This window comes from Pelobates fuscus, chromosome 2 (genome assembly GCF_036172605.1).
Source record: "Pelobates fuscus isolate aPelFus1 chromosome 2, aPelFus1.pri, whole genome shotgun sequence".
In the NCBI taxonomy this organism is placed as follows: Eukaryota; Metazoa; Chordata; class Amphibia; order Anura; family Pelobatidae; genus Pelobates; species Pelobates fuscus.
The window spans coordinates 400,406,842-400,419,857 of record NC_086318.1 but is presented as its reverse complement, the minus strand read 5'-3'; the positions used below and the strand labels follow the sequence as shown (position 1 = coordinate 400,419,857).

General features: G+C 37.6%; 1 protein-coding gene across 5 annotated transcripts in view; it reads right to left on the bottom strand.

Annotated features, from left to right (window-relative positions):
• EML4 (EMAP like 4) overlaps window positions 1-13,016 on the bottom strand; it is a 125,672-nt gene that overhangs the window by 44,410 nt on the left and 68,246 nt on the right. Inside the window, exon 1 of one of the 5 annotated variants that reach the window (XM_063443893.1) lies at window positions 10,841-11,125. The exons of the other annotated variants lie outside the window; for them this stretch is intronic. Coding sequence (XP_063299963.1) covers window positions 10,841-10,904 — 64 coding nt within the window. The 5' untranslated portion in view covers window positions 10,905-11,125. Of the gene's footprint in view, window positions 1-10,840; window positions 11,126-13,016 lie in introns of those variants that run through there. 5 annotated transcript variants of the gene reach the window in all.

Here is a 13,016-nt window from a genome sequence, read left to right as displayed (position 1 = left end):
GTCACACCTCCCTGCATGTGACTTACACAGCCTTCAAAAAACACTTCCTGTAAAGAGTCATCTAACGTTTACACATTCTTTACTGAAAATTCAGTTTAATTTGGAATTTCGTATCTCCTGCTCTGTTAATAGCTTGCTATACCTTCCAGGAGCTTCTTTCTAATTAAAGGATCACTATAGTGTCAGGAAAACAAAGCGGTTTTCCTGACACTATAGTGCCCTGAGGTTGCCCCCCTCTCAGGGTCCACCTCCCATGGCGCTGAAGGGGTTAAAACCCCTTCAGTTACTTACCTTAATCCAGTGCCAGGCTACCTCGGTGCTGGTGACCTCTCCTCCCCCACCGACGTCAGCGGTGCTTTCCTATGGACGCTCTGCGCGATGGAGGCATAATATGCCTCCAGCGTCGCTGATGCGCCTCTAGTGGCTGTCCGAAAGACAGCCACTAGAGGCTGGCTTAACCCCAAATGTAAACATAGCAGTTTCTCTGAAACTGAAGGGTTAAAGCTAGAGGGACCTGGCACCCATACAACTTAATTGAGCGGAAGTGGTCTGGGTGACTATAGTGTCCCTTTAAAGTTCAATTCACAGAATTTCTTATTTTTTGTATTTTTATAAGTTACATCTAATTGAAAGTGAAACAATTTTTTTCATATAGTAAACTTTAGATTATCTGTATAGGTGGATGTAGTTTAAAATAAGTGTATGTAAGATGTAGTGTGTCTACATAGGGGGATGCAGTTTTTATGTGTATAATGGAGGAATGGTGTGTGTATAGGAAGACTCTAGATGACATCTGACAGTGTCCCTGTCTCATCCCAGCTTTGGGAATCATGAACGAGAAGGGCAACTCTCGTTGCCACTGAGTCTCTCCTCCTTAATACATGCAAGTATATTGACTAGTGTAGCATAGCACTGTACTACTACTAGACTAGCATCATTCATAATTGCCTTTGTACTGAATGGGCTCAGTAATGTGTTCAGAACTGGCTGTGATTGTGCTGGTAAATCACCACATTCCCGTGGTGACAGCCAGTCAGTTACCCACAGGTGATGGGCTCTCTCAGTCTCCACTAGTAAGTCACTGTCTGGCTCTGATGATCCTGCAGCCCTCTGCTTTTCTAATCCTTATGCAGGAGTGTGGAACTTCTGGTGGTCATCCAGCACTGGCCAGGCAGGCCCCGATGCGCACCGGACCCTAATGCTCACACAAGCCCCCTTACTCTCTGGATCTGCACCACCGGTAGTTCCTGCTCACAGTTGTATATTTATAGCAATTTTATAAATATATATTTGGAATATAGGACACAGATCGTTTACCCCAAATTTTGGAGTTTAAAATAAACAAATAAAAAGTGTCCTATAGTCTGAAAAATATACTAGATTTAAAAAAAAAAAAAAATCTATTGATCTGTACTGAATGTTTTGCAGTTGATTCACAGATTGTAAGCTCGATTGGGCAAGGCCTTCTTCACTTCTCAGATATCCCCCTTCTCTAAATGTACAGTGCTGAGGAGTTTGTTGGGGAGGTAGGGATGGATGGATGATGATAGTTTTTTTAACCAGATCTTATGAATGATGTATATTAGACCAATGACAGTTGCAAATATTACTTCAGTGGCTTTACCAAATTCTAAAAATAAGTTCTTGGACATTAAAATCATACAATTAGTAAAAAATTCTAGAAAACCTAAAGAAATATATAAATATTTAAAATGTTCTAATCACCAAATTAACTTTTGCAGTTTTGGTGTATAGATCATGCCCCTGCGGTCTCACTACTCAATCCTCTGCCATTTAGGAGTTAAATCTATGTTTATGCAGTCCTAGCCACATCTCCTCTAGCCGTCCCCTCCTACCCCCGATCCCCCCCCCCCCAAAAATGGGATCAGATCTGATCAGTGTGTTTACTTTAGAAGTTCATATCACCAGCTGTCAATTGACGTTTAAACAAACACAGGAGCCTGTTGAAGACTCCAACAGGCTATTAACATAGCAAGAGATAAGAAATGATGAGTTAAACACACTGTGCAATAAGGGAAGCTGAAAAATGTAAACATTTTTTTCAGTAAGTGTGTAGGGAGGCTGTGGAAGGTGCCAGCGGAGGTGTGGCCAGGAATGCATAAACAAAGTGATTTCACTCCTAAATGAAAGAGCATTTGATTGCAGTGGCATGATCTATACACCGATTCACTTTATTCAGTTCAATTATAAAAGGGGAGGACATAAAACAGGGTAAAATTCATAGTAATATTGTCATATTTACTTAGCAGTCGAGGACATTACTATAATAAGAGTTATGACTAATCATGCAGCCTATGGTGTTGACTTACAACGCTGCTGTGCCTTTCAAAAAGTCACACTTTAGAAATGCACAGCAGCGGTTTCTATACATGGCACATGTCTCAACATAAAAGGACTCAACAAAAAGTAAGACTTTTACACATGTATTCCCTAGTGAAAATCATTGTTTCAAGTATTTTATTTGATTTTCCATTGGGATATTCACTAGCTTAGAATAAAAAAAAGTAAAAAAAAAAAAAAAGCGAGAAATGTTTAGATTTATTTAACTTCTCAGCTTTTTTTAGGACAAAAAATTAATTCACTACAGTTCATTGGAATGGTTAGGGTGAAAAGAGTACTTTAACACCACTTGAAAACCACCCTGGTTTGTATCGAAATGCTTGAGTGGTTTGACAAAAACGTCTCTTTCTCTGAAAGAGCCTAAAGCCTTACCCCGTTAATATGGTCTAGCTACCACAGAAGCACACTTTCACGTTAATTCATCAAATAATAGACTTAAATACGTTGAGCTAACTCACCCCTACACTTTCAGCATCATCATGGACATCCAAAGCTTAAACAGTCAAAACGGTCTGACACAAACTGTGAGGAAAGTGTCTTAAAACTCTAAGTACTGTGTAACCATGTATCCATCTTGGCTTCCTGTCACTGAGTAAAACTCAGTCACCTAATGCTGCGTGAATTCAATGCTTTTCTATGAGAAAGATTTTAATGCATGTGCGACATGCGCGCTGCACCTGTCCCCAATGCTCCATTGGGCAATCAGTGTGAGAGTGATGCTTGCCAGATAAAGCAGAGGGAGGTGGAGCGGCTGGAAGCGCCAAGGGAGTTTCTAAACTGGAAAAATTAAGTGTAAACGTTTTATTTAAATAACATTTTTTTTTTTTTTTTTAAATAGTCGCACCCAGGTTCTATTCCAAATGCTAGAGTGTTACTTTAAATCAGATTTAGAACACACACTAAGGGTCTTTGAGGAATGGTTTCAGACTTAGAATTTTATACTCTTACAGGTAATAAAAATTTATTTATTTTTCTCCAGTCTTATTTCACCCAAACACTTTTGATTATCTATTTATATATGACAGTAAAGCCTAAATCTGTACACATTGAAAATGTACATTGACTAAAGATCAGGATTGTGGATTCTTCAATACAGCTGGTTTTCCATGCTGTCCATCTTTGTATTATTTGTGAACTGGAACAGAGTACATGGAGAGATACCAAAGATTCCCTGGATCCAGTAAAGTTTGACATTGTATCGGGGTGAGAAATATTCAGGATGGCACAGTAAAGATAAATGCATTCTTTAAATATGTGCGCACTATAAAATGAAGCATGGTAGACAAAATATTTCAATAACCTCAAGGAGCTCAGTGTTATGTATGGCTTGCAAATCCTCTGAACAACTCACCAATGCTTTTAAAAGGGAATTTGTCCATAAAACAGTGTCTTTGGTTTCATGTTGTAACAGCAAAGACAAGGCAAGAGCATATCATCGGATTGTCTGCCAACCACCCTATCCCCAAAATGTATCATTAATGGCAATTAATTAGTGACTTGTCAATTCTTTGGAGAACCGGCCCCATTGGGCAGTGCCAGTTATATGATATTCCTCCTAGGAATGAGGAAGTTGGCAGGTGTGTAATTAGTTCAACATTGAAAGAAAACATGAGAAAGAATTGGGAAATCAAAGTTTTTTTTTTAACAGGGAACAATTCTTAGGATTCTAAAGTGGACTTTAGAAACCAATAGAATGTTCCTGCTGATTGTTTAAATGCTTTCATATGAATTGCATTTGGTCACATTTGGTTTTACACAGTCTACAAAATGGTTCTTTATAGTCTCCAATGTGAATTTGAACAATTCATAATGTTCCTTGTTGTGATAACTAGAGATACAAGATGTGAAAACTCTGAAAACTACTTACTATATTAAGCATCAAAACGCAAAACTATTTTGGAACAGATGGCTCTACCGTGTAACCGTGTTTTAAATTAAAATATTAAACATGCCCATAAAACAGGTAGTTTTCAAAGGCTCTTTTTTTCCTTGGATTGGATGCTGAAGTAAGGATCTGCATCCAATCTTGTAGCCCTAATTTGTAATTCACTTAACCCCTTAACGACGAGTGACGGACGAGGTCCGTCACTCAGGGGAATGCGTTAATGACGAGTGACGGACCTCGTCCGTCACCCGTTAAAATTAACCCCAGATCGCCGCAATCGCGGCGATCGCGGGGTTAATGGTGCTCCGGTCTGCCTCTGCATTAGAGGCAGACCGGGAGCACCGGATCGGGCTGTCAGAGTACATGTGCCCGCTCTGACAGCATGCCAGAGCGGGCACATGTGCTGTGTATACTCACCTCCGCCTCCCTGCACTTCCTGGTTCTGTGTGAAGTGCTGGGAGACGGATCTTCAGTGATCCTGCCCCCTGGTGGAAAGAAAATATAGTACAATTAAAATCCCACCCCCCTTTACCCCCCCTTTACCCATTTTAATAAAAAATTAACCCCTTCCCTGCCAATTGATCACTGACTACAGTGATCAATTGGCAGGGATTACATTTTACTAAGATCTGATTTTTTTTTTAACCCCTGAGGGTTAATTCTTTTTTTTTTTTAACCCTCAGGGGTTCAATTTATTTTATTAATTAATTTAAATATTTTAAAATTATAAATTTAGCTAGCTGGGGAGGGTGGAAGTTAGTGGGGAATTGGGGGATTTAGTATTACGCTAACAAGGGGTTAACGTTAAAAAAAGTTTAAAAATACGCTTTAAAAAGTAAAAAAATTAAGTTAAAAAAAAGTTTTAATAACATTTAAGTAAAAAATTTAAAAAAATAAACCCTTTACCCAGTCCAAATAAAAATTAACCCCTTCCCTGCCAGTCGATCACTGCCTACAGTGATCAAAATACAGATCACAGTATTATACTGTTCTAATTTTTTTTTTAACCCCTGACGATTAACTTTTATTTATTTTTTAACCCACAGGGGTTAAATTTATTTAATTAACTAATTTAAATATTGTATAATTAAATATTTTGCTAGCTGGGGTGGGTGGGAGTTATGGGGAAAATGGGGAATTTACTGTTAGCGCTGCTTACTGCTAGTTAGGGGTTAACGTAAAAAAAAAGCTTAGAAAAATGTTAAATCTGTAAAAAAAAGTTTTACGAAAGTTTAGGAAACTTTAAAAAAATGAATAATCAAAACAAAAGTTTAAAAAATAGTTTTAAAAAGTAAAAAAAGTTTTAAAAAGTAAAAAAATACATTTAATAACGCTCATTACCACTACACCTGGTACAAGCTAGCGGAAAAATGATCCCACGCTAAGGTTCAAAATATGCCTTTTGAAATACCCTGGGATGTCTTCTTTAAGAAATGGTATGGCTTTATGGAGTATTTGGATTATATAGCCTGGTAAAATACTCTAAAATGGGACATGGGCACAGCGTAAAAATTTAAAGTTTGAAAAAAAATGGAATGGCTGTGTCCCAAATGTGCCCCTCCGATGTCCACATATACCTGGCAAAGGTACATACGGGGGTATTTTTGTACTCAGCAGACATAGCTGAGCAACATATGAAGTATTATACAGTGGTAGTACACATAAGGTTTGCAAAATATACTGTGCAAACTCACTTTGTGTGTCAAAAAGGCAGAAAAAACGCTTATTACCACTACACCTGGTACAAGCTAGCGGAAAAATGATCCCACGCTAAGGTTCAAAATATGCCTTTTGAAATACCCTGGGGTGTCTACTTTAAGAAATGGTAGGCCTTTGTGGGGTAGTTTGAATTTAAAACCTGCAAAGATGCTTGGAAATTGCACATAGGCCCGGCGTCAAAATTCAAAGTTCGGTCAAAACTGATATGGCTTGGTCTCCTATATGGCACTGTAGCTTCACAAAATAGTGCCATAGACATACAATGGGGGTGTCCTTTTACTCAGAAGACTTAGCTGAGCATAATTTGGGGGGTTTGAACTTAGTGGCACACATGAAATATACAATATGCCCAGCAAAAATGCAATCCGTATGTAAAAAATGCACAAAATTATTTTTTACCACATACTTTGGCATGTAATGGTAAAAAAATGGGGGCATGTTAAGGCACAATATGCACCTTATGAGATACCCTGGAGTGTCTTCTTTTACAAATGGTAGGCCTTTGTGGGGTGTTTTGAACAGTAAAACTGTTATAATACCCCAAATGGAAGCATAGGCTCATTAAATCCGTCTCTCAAAATTCTACTGTGAATACTGAAAAGGACAGGTCTCCTGTATGGCACTGTAGCTTCACGAAATAGTGCCATAGACATACAATGGGGGTGTCCTTTTACTCAGAAGACTTAGCTGAGCATAATTTGGGGGGTTTGAACTTAGTGGCACACATGAAATATACAAAATGCCCAGCAAAAATGCAATCCGTATGTAAAATATGCACAAAATTATTTTTTACCACATACTTTGGCATGTAATGGTAAAAAAATGGGGGCATGTTAAGGCACAATATGCACCTTACGAGATACCCTGGAGTGTCTACTTTTACAAATGGTAGGCCTTTGTGGGGTTTTTTTGAACAGTCAAACTACTATAATACCCCAAATGGAAGCATAGGCTCATTAAATCCGTCTCTCAAAATTCTACTGTGAATACTGAAAAGGACAGGTCTCCTATATGGCACTGTAGCTTCACGAAATAGTGCCAAAGACATACAATGGGGGTACCGTTGTACTCAGCAGAAGTAACTGAACACATAATAAAACTTTGTACAGGAATAGCACACACCAACTTTACAAAATACACATGAGAAGTTCTTTGTTATAAGTTTGTGTGCGAAAACCCCCAAAAAACACAATTTTACTCCAATATTTAGCAGAGGTTGGCGGTAAAATGGCTACGTAGAAAGTGTCAAAACAACCTTAGGTAAATAGCCTGTGGTGTCTACTTTATATAAATATATACTTTTGTGTGGCAATTTTGTTTTCTTTTATGGCTATTAGGCTTACAAGACAAACATACCAAATTCTAAAATCGCTCCACATAAAAAGTTTATTTTACTCCTTGTGCTTTGTGACCTGTAACTACCAAAAAAAACTGAAAATCCCAGACACATTATATATTCTGTAATTCAGAACAACTAAATGAATTTATTTTTAATTACTTTCCTTAACCTGCACTAATTATGTACACATTATTATTGCAAAAACTGTAAAAAAAACACACAAAAATTCATTTTTTTGCATATTTCTGTATTTTTTTTATAATAAATAAGCATTTATATATACATGTGTTACATCAAATTAAAGCCCTTTCTGTCCTTTAAAAAACGGTATATAATATGTGTCGGTGCAATAAATTAGTAAAATGCAAATTGCAGTTGAACGCAAATAGCAAAAAATACAAAAAATGCCGTTGTCATTAAGAGAAAGACAAGCTTCTGAAGCTCTGTCCTTAAGGGGTTAAGCTGCTTATCAAGGGAACAGTGCTGCAGAAAATGCTGGAAAACATAGAATATATAAAACATGATGTTCACTATTGCACCATAGTGCAAATGTGGAAATTCATCATTGCATTAAACTTTGATGGACCTTAATTAATATTTGTATCATTTGATACCTATTTTTATATTAAATGTGCACTTTAAAAAAAATAACAAAAACTTAAAAAGCATTACAGAGTTCCCTAAAACAATAATATATGCGTCTAGTGTTCATTATTCACAGAGTGTGAATCGAGGGCTCATCATGGAGCAGAGACAAACAGTCAGCATATATGCACCACACTAAAACCGAAAAACCACAGCTAGAAGACACATTCACGTATTTCTGTGATCTTGCAGCCTGACTCTTCCTGGAATGCAAACAAGCCGAATATATAAAGGGATCTTTTCAGAATGTACAAAGGGTGCTGATTTTGGATTCGTGCTTGTACTAGACCTTTTCTTCTAGTAATTAAGAGTGCGTCAGCCTTTCTTCCCAAAAAGCATAGGTTCGCACTACCAGAATTAAGTTAATATACTTCTCAAATATCTCAGATACGAGATTTCTGGCTCCCATCAAGTCTTCTGCACACCTTTGACCGGTGATTGAGGTTAAAGGGGATCGGTCACTCCCACAATACTATGTTTACTTTCCCAAAATGCAAATGTAGAAATCCACACGTTTTTATCCATTAACTGGGCATGTCCACCACAATCAATGTTATATGCCCTGTCCTTTGCATTTGGCAGTCGGCATAGAGAAAGCATACAGGAGAAGGGAACCTAACCAATTATCCTCATTAGCAATGTTTGCCCTGGCTTTGCCTTGTCTGAATTGGATTGTTTAGTCATTTGCTAAATATTTAATATAAACGCAAACGAAAATGGAGCATCTCATGACATGTATTTGGCTACAATAGCACAAAATAGCTCAATCTGTTGGCACTCAAAACAACTGCTAACAGGATGTCCATATATAAAGTATATTCTATACAGTAAGGCAGAATGCATACAAACAATGTGTATTAAAAATGTATATCTACTCGTTCCCTTCCTTTGCTGTTGGACCGGTAGTACAGGTTAATGAATTCAAAGAACTACGAAATGACGAGATTGAATAACGTGTCAGTAAGCGATATACAACCAACCACACCATGATTTAACAGGAAACATTACAAGCCAAATGCAGGTTTACAAATAATGATTTTTTATTTCTTCCTACTGACAAACTTCATATTGATAAAATAATGCCAGTAATCATTGCAACAGAGGGAGGGAAGGTGGGAAAAAACAGAGTTAAGAATTAGTATAGAGGGAATGGTGGGTGAACTGGAGGCAAGAGCTAAAAGTAAAAAAAGAGAATTGGCAATAACCTGGAGAAAAAGGCAGAATGTGGTAGGAGAGATGTGAATTGCATTGGATGCCAGTGCTAAAAGGGGATTAAAGATGGGTGAATAGAAGGAAAGGTAGAAGTGGAGTAATGGAAGGTGGGGTTGAATTAGGGACACGTGCAAATGGAGGGAAGGGGTAAAATAGAAATAGATAAGTAGGTGAAATGGATAAATTAAAATGGAGATGAATAGGAGGCATAAGGTAAAATGAGAATAAATGTAGGATTAAAATCTTGCAGGTAAAGTGTGCGTATAATTTTTTGCTCTTTATACAGTTGTGTAGTTTTAATAAATTTCCAACTTTGCTAACCTACGAATAAAAAAATAAAATTAAAAAAAATTCAACTCTATGCATGGTTTGCTTTGGATATATTTTCAATGTTCCACATGCCAGAATTTCAACCTGGATATATGCACTTACTGACAATTCTAACTTTATAAAAGGACACTACAGGCACCCAGACCACTTCATCTCATTGAAGTGGTCGGGGTGAAGTGAGCATGGGACTCATCATATGTGAGAATACAGGTGAACTCAGTGGCTTGAAGTCTGATGTCTGGAAAGGAGTTTAACATGATAAATTGATGAAAGAAAATGTACAGTGTAGTAGAACCAAATGATAGTCACGCATCGTAACCAATATCTAGAGTCCCAGGCTGGCAAGCCTCAAAACGGTGCAAATTCCTGTGCACGGTATTGCATGCATTGGTTGAGAGTGGTCAGCTGATGCTCTCAGAAAGTGAATGGCCAGTGGGATCGACTAATGACTTCAGCATCTTTGCAGAAGCCAGAAATCATCACTGACCACGGGTGGATCACCAGGCTATAGTGGTTATGATACTTCAAGTAACCCTAAAAGTTATAGCAACAGAGCAAGTTTAAAGATACTAGCCACAAAACCTTAAAGGAGAACTCCAAGCACAATAACCACTACAGTGTGCGTAAGTGGCTATGAAGCCAGGAGTGACCTCGTATACCCTTCAATTCAAATGGCAAAACCATTTACTAGGTTTGACTTTTTACCGAGAGCCTGCTGGTTACCAGTCTTGGCCTTGTCTCTCATGCTGCATAGCAGTGCTCATTGGCCGACAACTGCAAAAACTGATTTATTAAATAAAACTGGGGGGAGGTAAAGGTGGGAGGGTATGGCACTCCTGACACCATAACCACTACAATGTACTGTACTAGTTACGAAGCTTGGAGTGTTTCTTTAAGCTTTTCAAGGAAATAAAAAAGCACAGACTATTGAAATATATTCTAAAATGTGTAAAGGCAGACACAAAATACTTTACAAAAATAAAAAAACGAGGAGAAATGAACCATGTGGACATACAATAAATAAAAAGATTAAACTTTTGAGAAAGCACTTGGACTGAACTCTTATGAAGAGATTGTTAAAGTGGCTGTGCAAAAGCATTTCCTGCCAGTGCATGTATTTTAATCTTCTATAGTAAAGCTGGCCCTTAGCCCATCACCCCCTCCCATAACACACATTTTTTTTTCTAGTTCCTCATGAGCATTGTATTCTAGAGACGTGCACATTTAAAATGAAATTTGCCCACCGTACTGGTTATCAGGTTTTAATTCCTCGTTAAATGTACTCACAATCTGTTTTCACACATGCTTTGAAATACACTAAATGCCACAGGTTACTAGAAGTACATTACCATTGCAGAAGGTTCCAAGTGATGTAGATTCAACAGATGTGAGCTCAGGCAGGCTAGACTCCATGCTATCACCTATTTTACAACTCCTGAAATCAGTTGTGCCAACTTTTCCCTGCAACCTCAAGAGCTTCACAGCAAATCCCAGGGCTCTATGTCAAATGTCATACTTTAAATTGTGAGGAAATCCTCCCAGCCCAGATGGCCTACCACAAAGCACTTCTGTATTGGCACACAAAAAAAAAAAAAATTCTCAGCAAAGATACTGCTGCTCCTCTTGTTCCATCTGCTCAGTTTAAGCAAGGCAGGATAAAAAGTTAAAGGGGAGGAGCAGTCTGTTCTCAGTTTGGTGCTAGTAAGGCGAGTGTCAAATGTCAGCAGTACAGGCGCAGTCATCTCAACAGGCAGAGCTCTCTCACTCTTACTATGCAAGATATCGCTTACAGAAAAACACGAACACCCCCCAACCATCCAAAATAAGAATGTAAAAACTGTATAGTGTGGCCGTTAGCGGATTCAAGCACACTGAAGCAATAATACTTGTTAAAAACTAAAGAATGATCCATTGTGCAGGCTGATCATTTAAATAGCGTTATGCACAGCGCACTAGTGCAGTACTAGAAGATAGGATTTAGATAATAAATGCTTAGACATGCTAGTCCTTTTTTATCATCAAACCCAAGAAAGCTCAATAATTAAACCACACAGTATTATCTAATTAAATGAGAATTGAAAACTGAACAGGATATGTAAATTGTTGGTCCTAACAGCTTAACTGCAAAAACACTTCAACTAGAAATTATTTCAATTGGCTTAATCTTAGCAGTTTCCTGTTTAATTCTTTAAACTTCCTGGTTAGCCAACTCCTTCCCCCATTAGTCTCAAGATTTTAACCCAATTTTCAAGGTCAAGGGAAGAATGAGCAGATTCTCAGGATCACCAGAGGGTCTATTCACTACACATCAAAAAAGAGTTTGGATGTACAAAGTGTAATTGTTTAGGCTGAAAAGGTGTTTTTTATGATCATATTATTACAGCAGGGAAATTCCACAGCCGTTCAGCTATAATTTGGTTGCAATTTGGTAGCGAGATTTCCAAATCAAATCTTACGTAAGCAATAACATCAATCTAAAAATAGCAGAGCTCCATTTAGCTCAATGTGGTTTCAACTTGGTTGGTAGTAAATAAAGTGACCTTCAGATGAATTTTATCGACTGAAGAGAATCGAGCTGCCTGAAAGTGACATTTGTATAGACAATTTATTGTTTATTGAAGACTCCACGGTCTGTGGCAGGCTACTCCATATCCTGGTTTTATGACACCAAAAGCTTGCTAATCCATACAATTCCCTATTAAGTTATTAGGTGTCCAACCAGCCATTAACTCCATGCATGCAATGGTTTTACAGAAATTAATAAATAAGCTAGACTAAACTTTTTCCCCCCAATGCTATACAGTATACAGCAAGAAGTGTATCAAGGGATGATAAGTATTTGAAAAGTAAACTATTTTGTTCACATGGCATTTTAGTTACCAATATACTCATGGCACTTAAAGGGGAAGTGTCACTTCCCAAAAATGTTTAAATTATGTTTATTTATGCACTACACTTACCAAATATGTATTTGTTTGGTGTGAAAAAAACAAACCATTAAAGGAGAGATCCACACATTTTTAGCCTGCAGTTGAGCATCTCCATTTTACCTCTCCACCAATCATTGTTATAAACTCTGCCCTTTGCACTTGTAAGTCAACATAAAAAAAAGAGATGCAAAGAAGAGAAAGTAAGCCATGTCTCTCTTCCAACTCCTCAACCGCAGTGAGCGCCCTTGCTGAACTGGATTGTGACTTACTCTGTTAAATTGCGAATACAAATTTAAAAGAAAATACAGCATTAAATGAAAATAAAAGGTCAAAAAAAGTTAAAGGCGATTTTTTAATGTTTTATCCAACGGTGTGATTTCCAAAAGTAAAGGTTGCAGTATAAATTAGTCATTCACAAACATGTCGCTGACAATGTCCACTTTAAATACATTAGAACACTTATCCCAACTTACACTACCACTTGATAATAAAGTTCTATAATATTGTATTTGTATATCAAATGTAATTAATCAAGTGACAAAGGTGCATTCAACTATTATGTTCGTTTACACCCTATAGCATAAGCATCATCTTT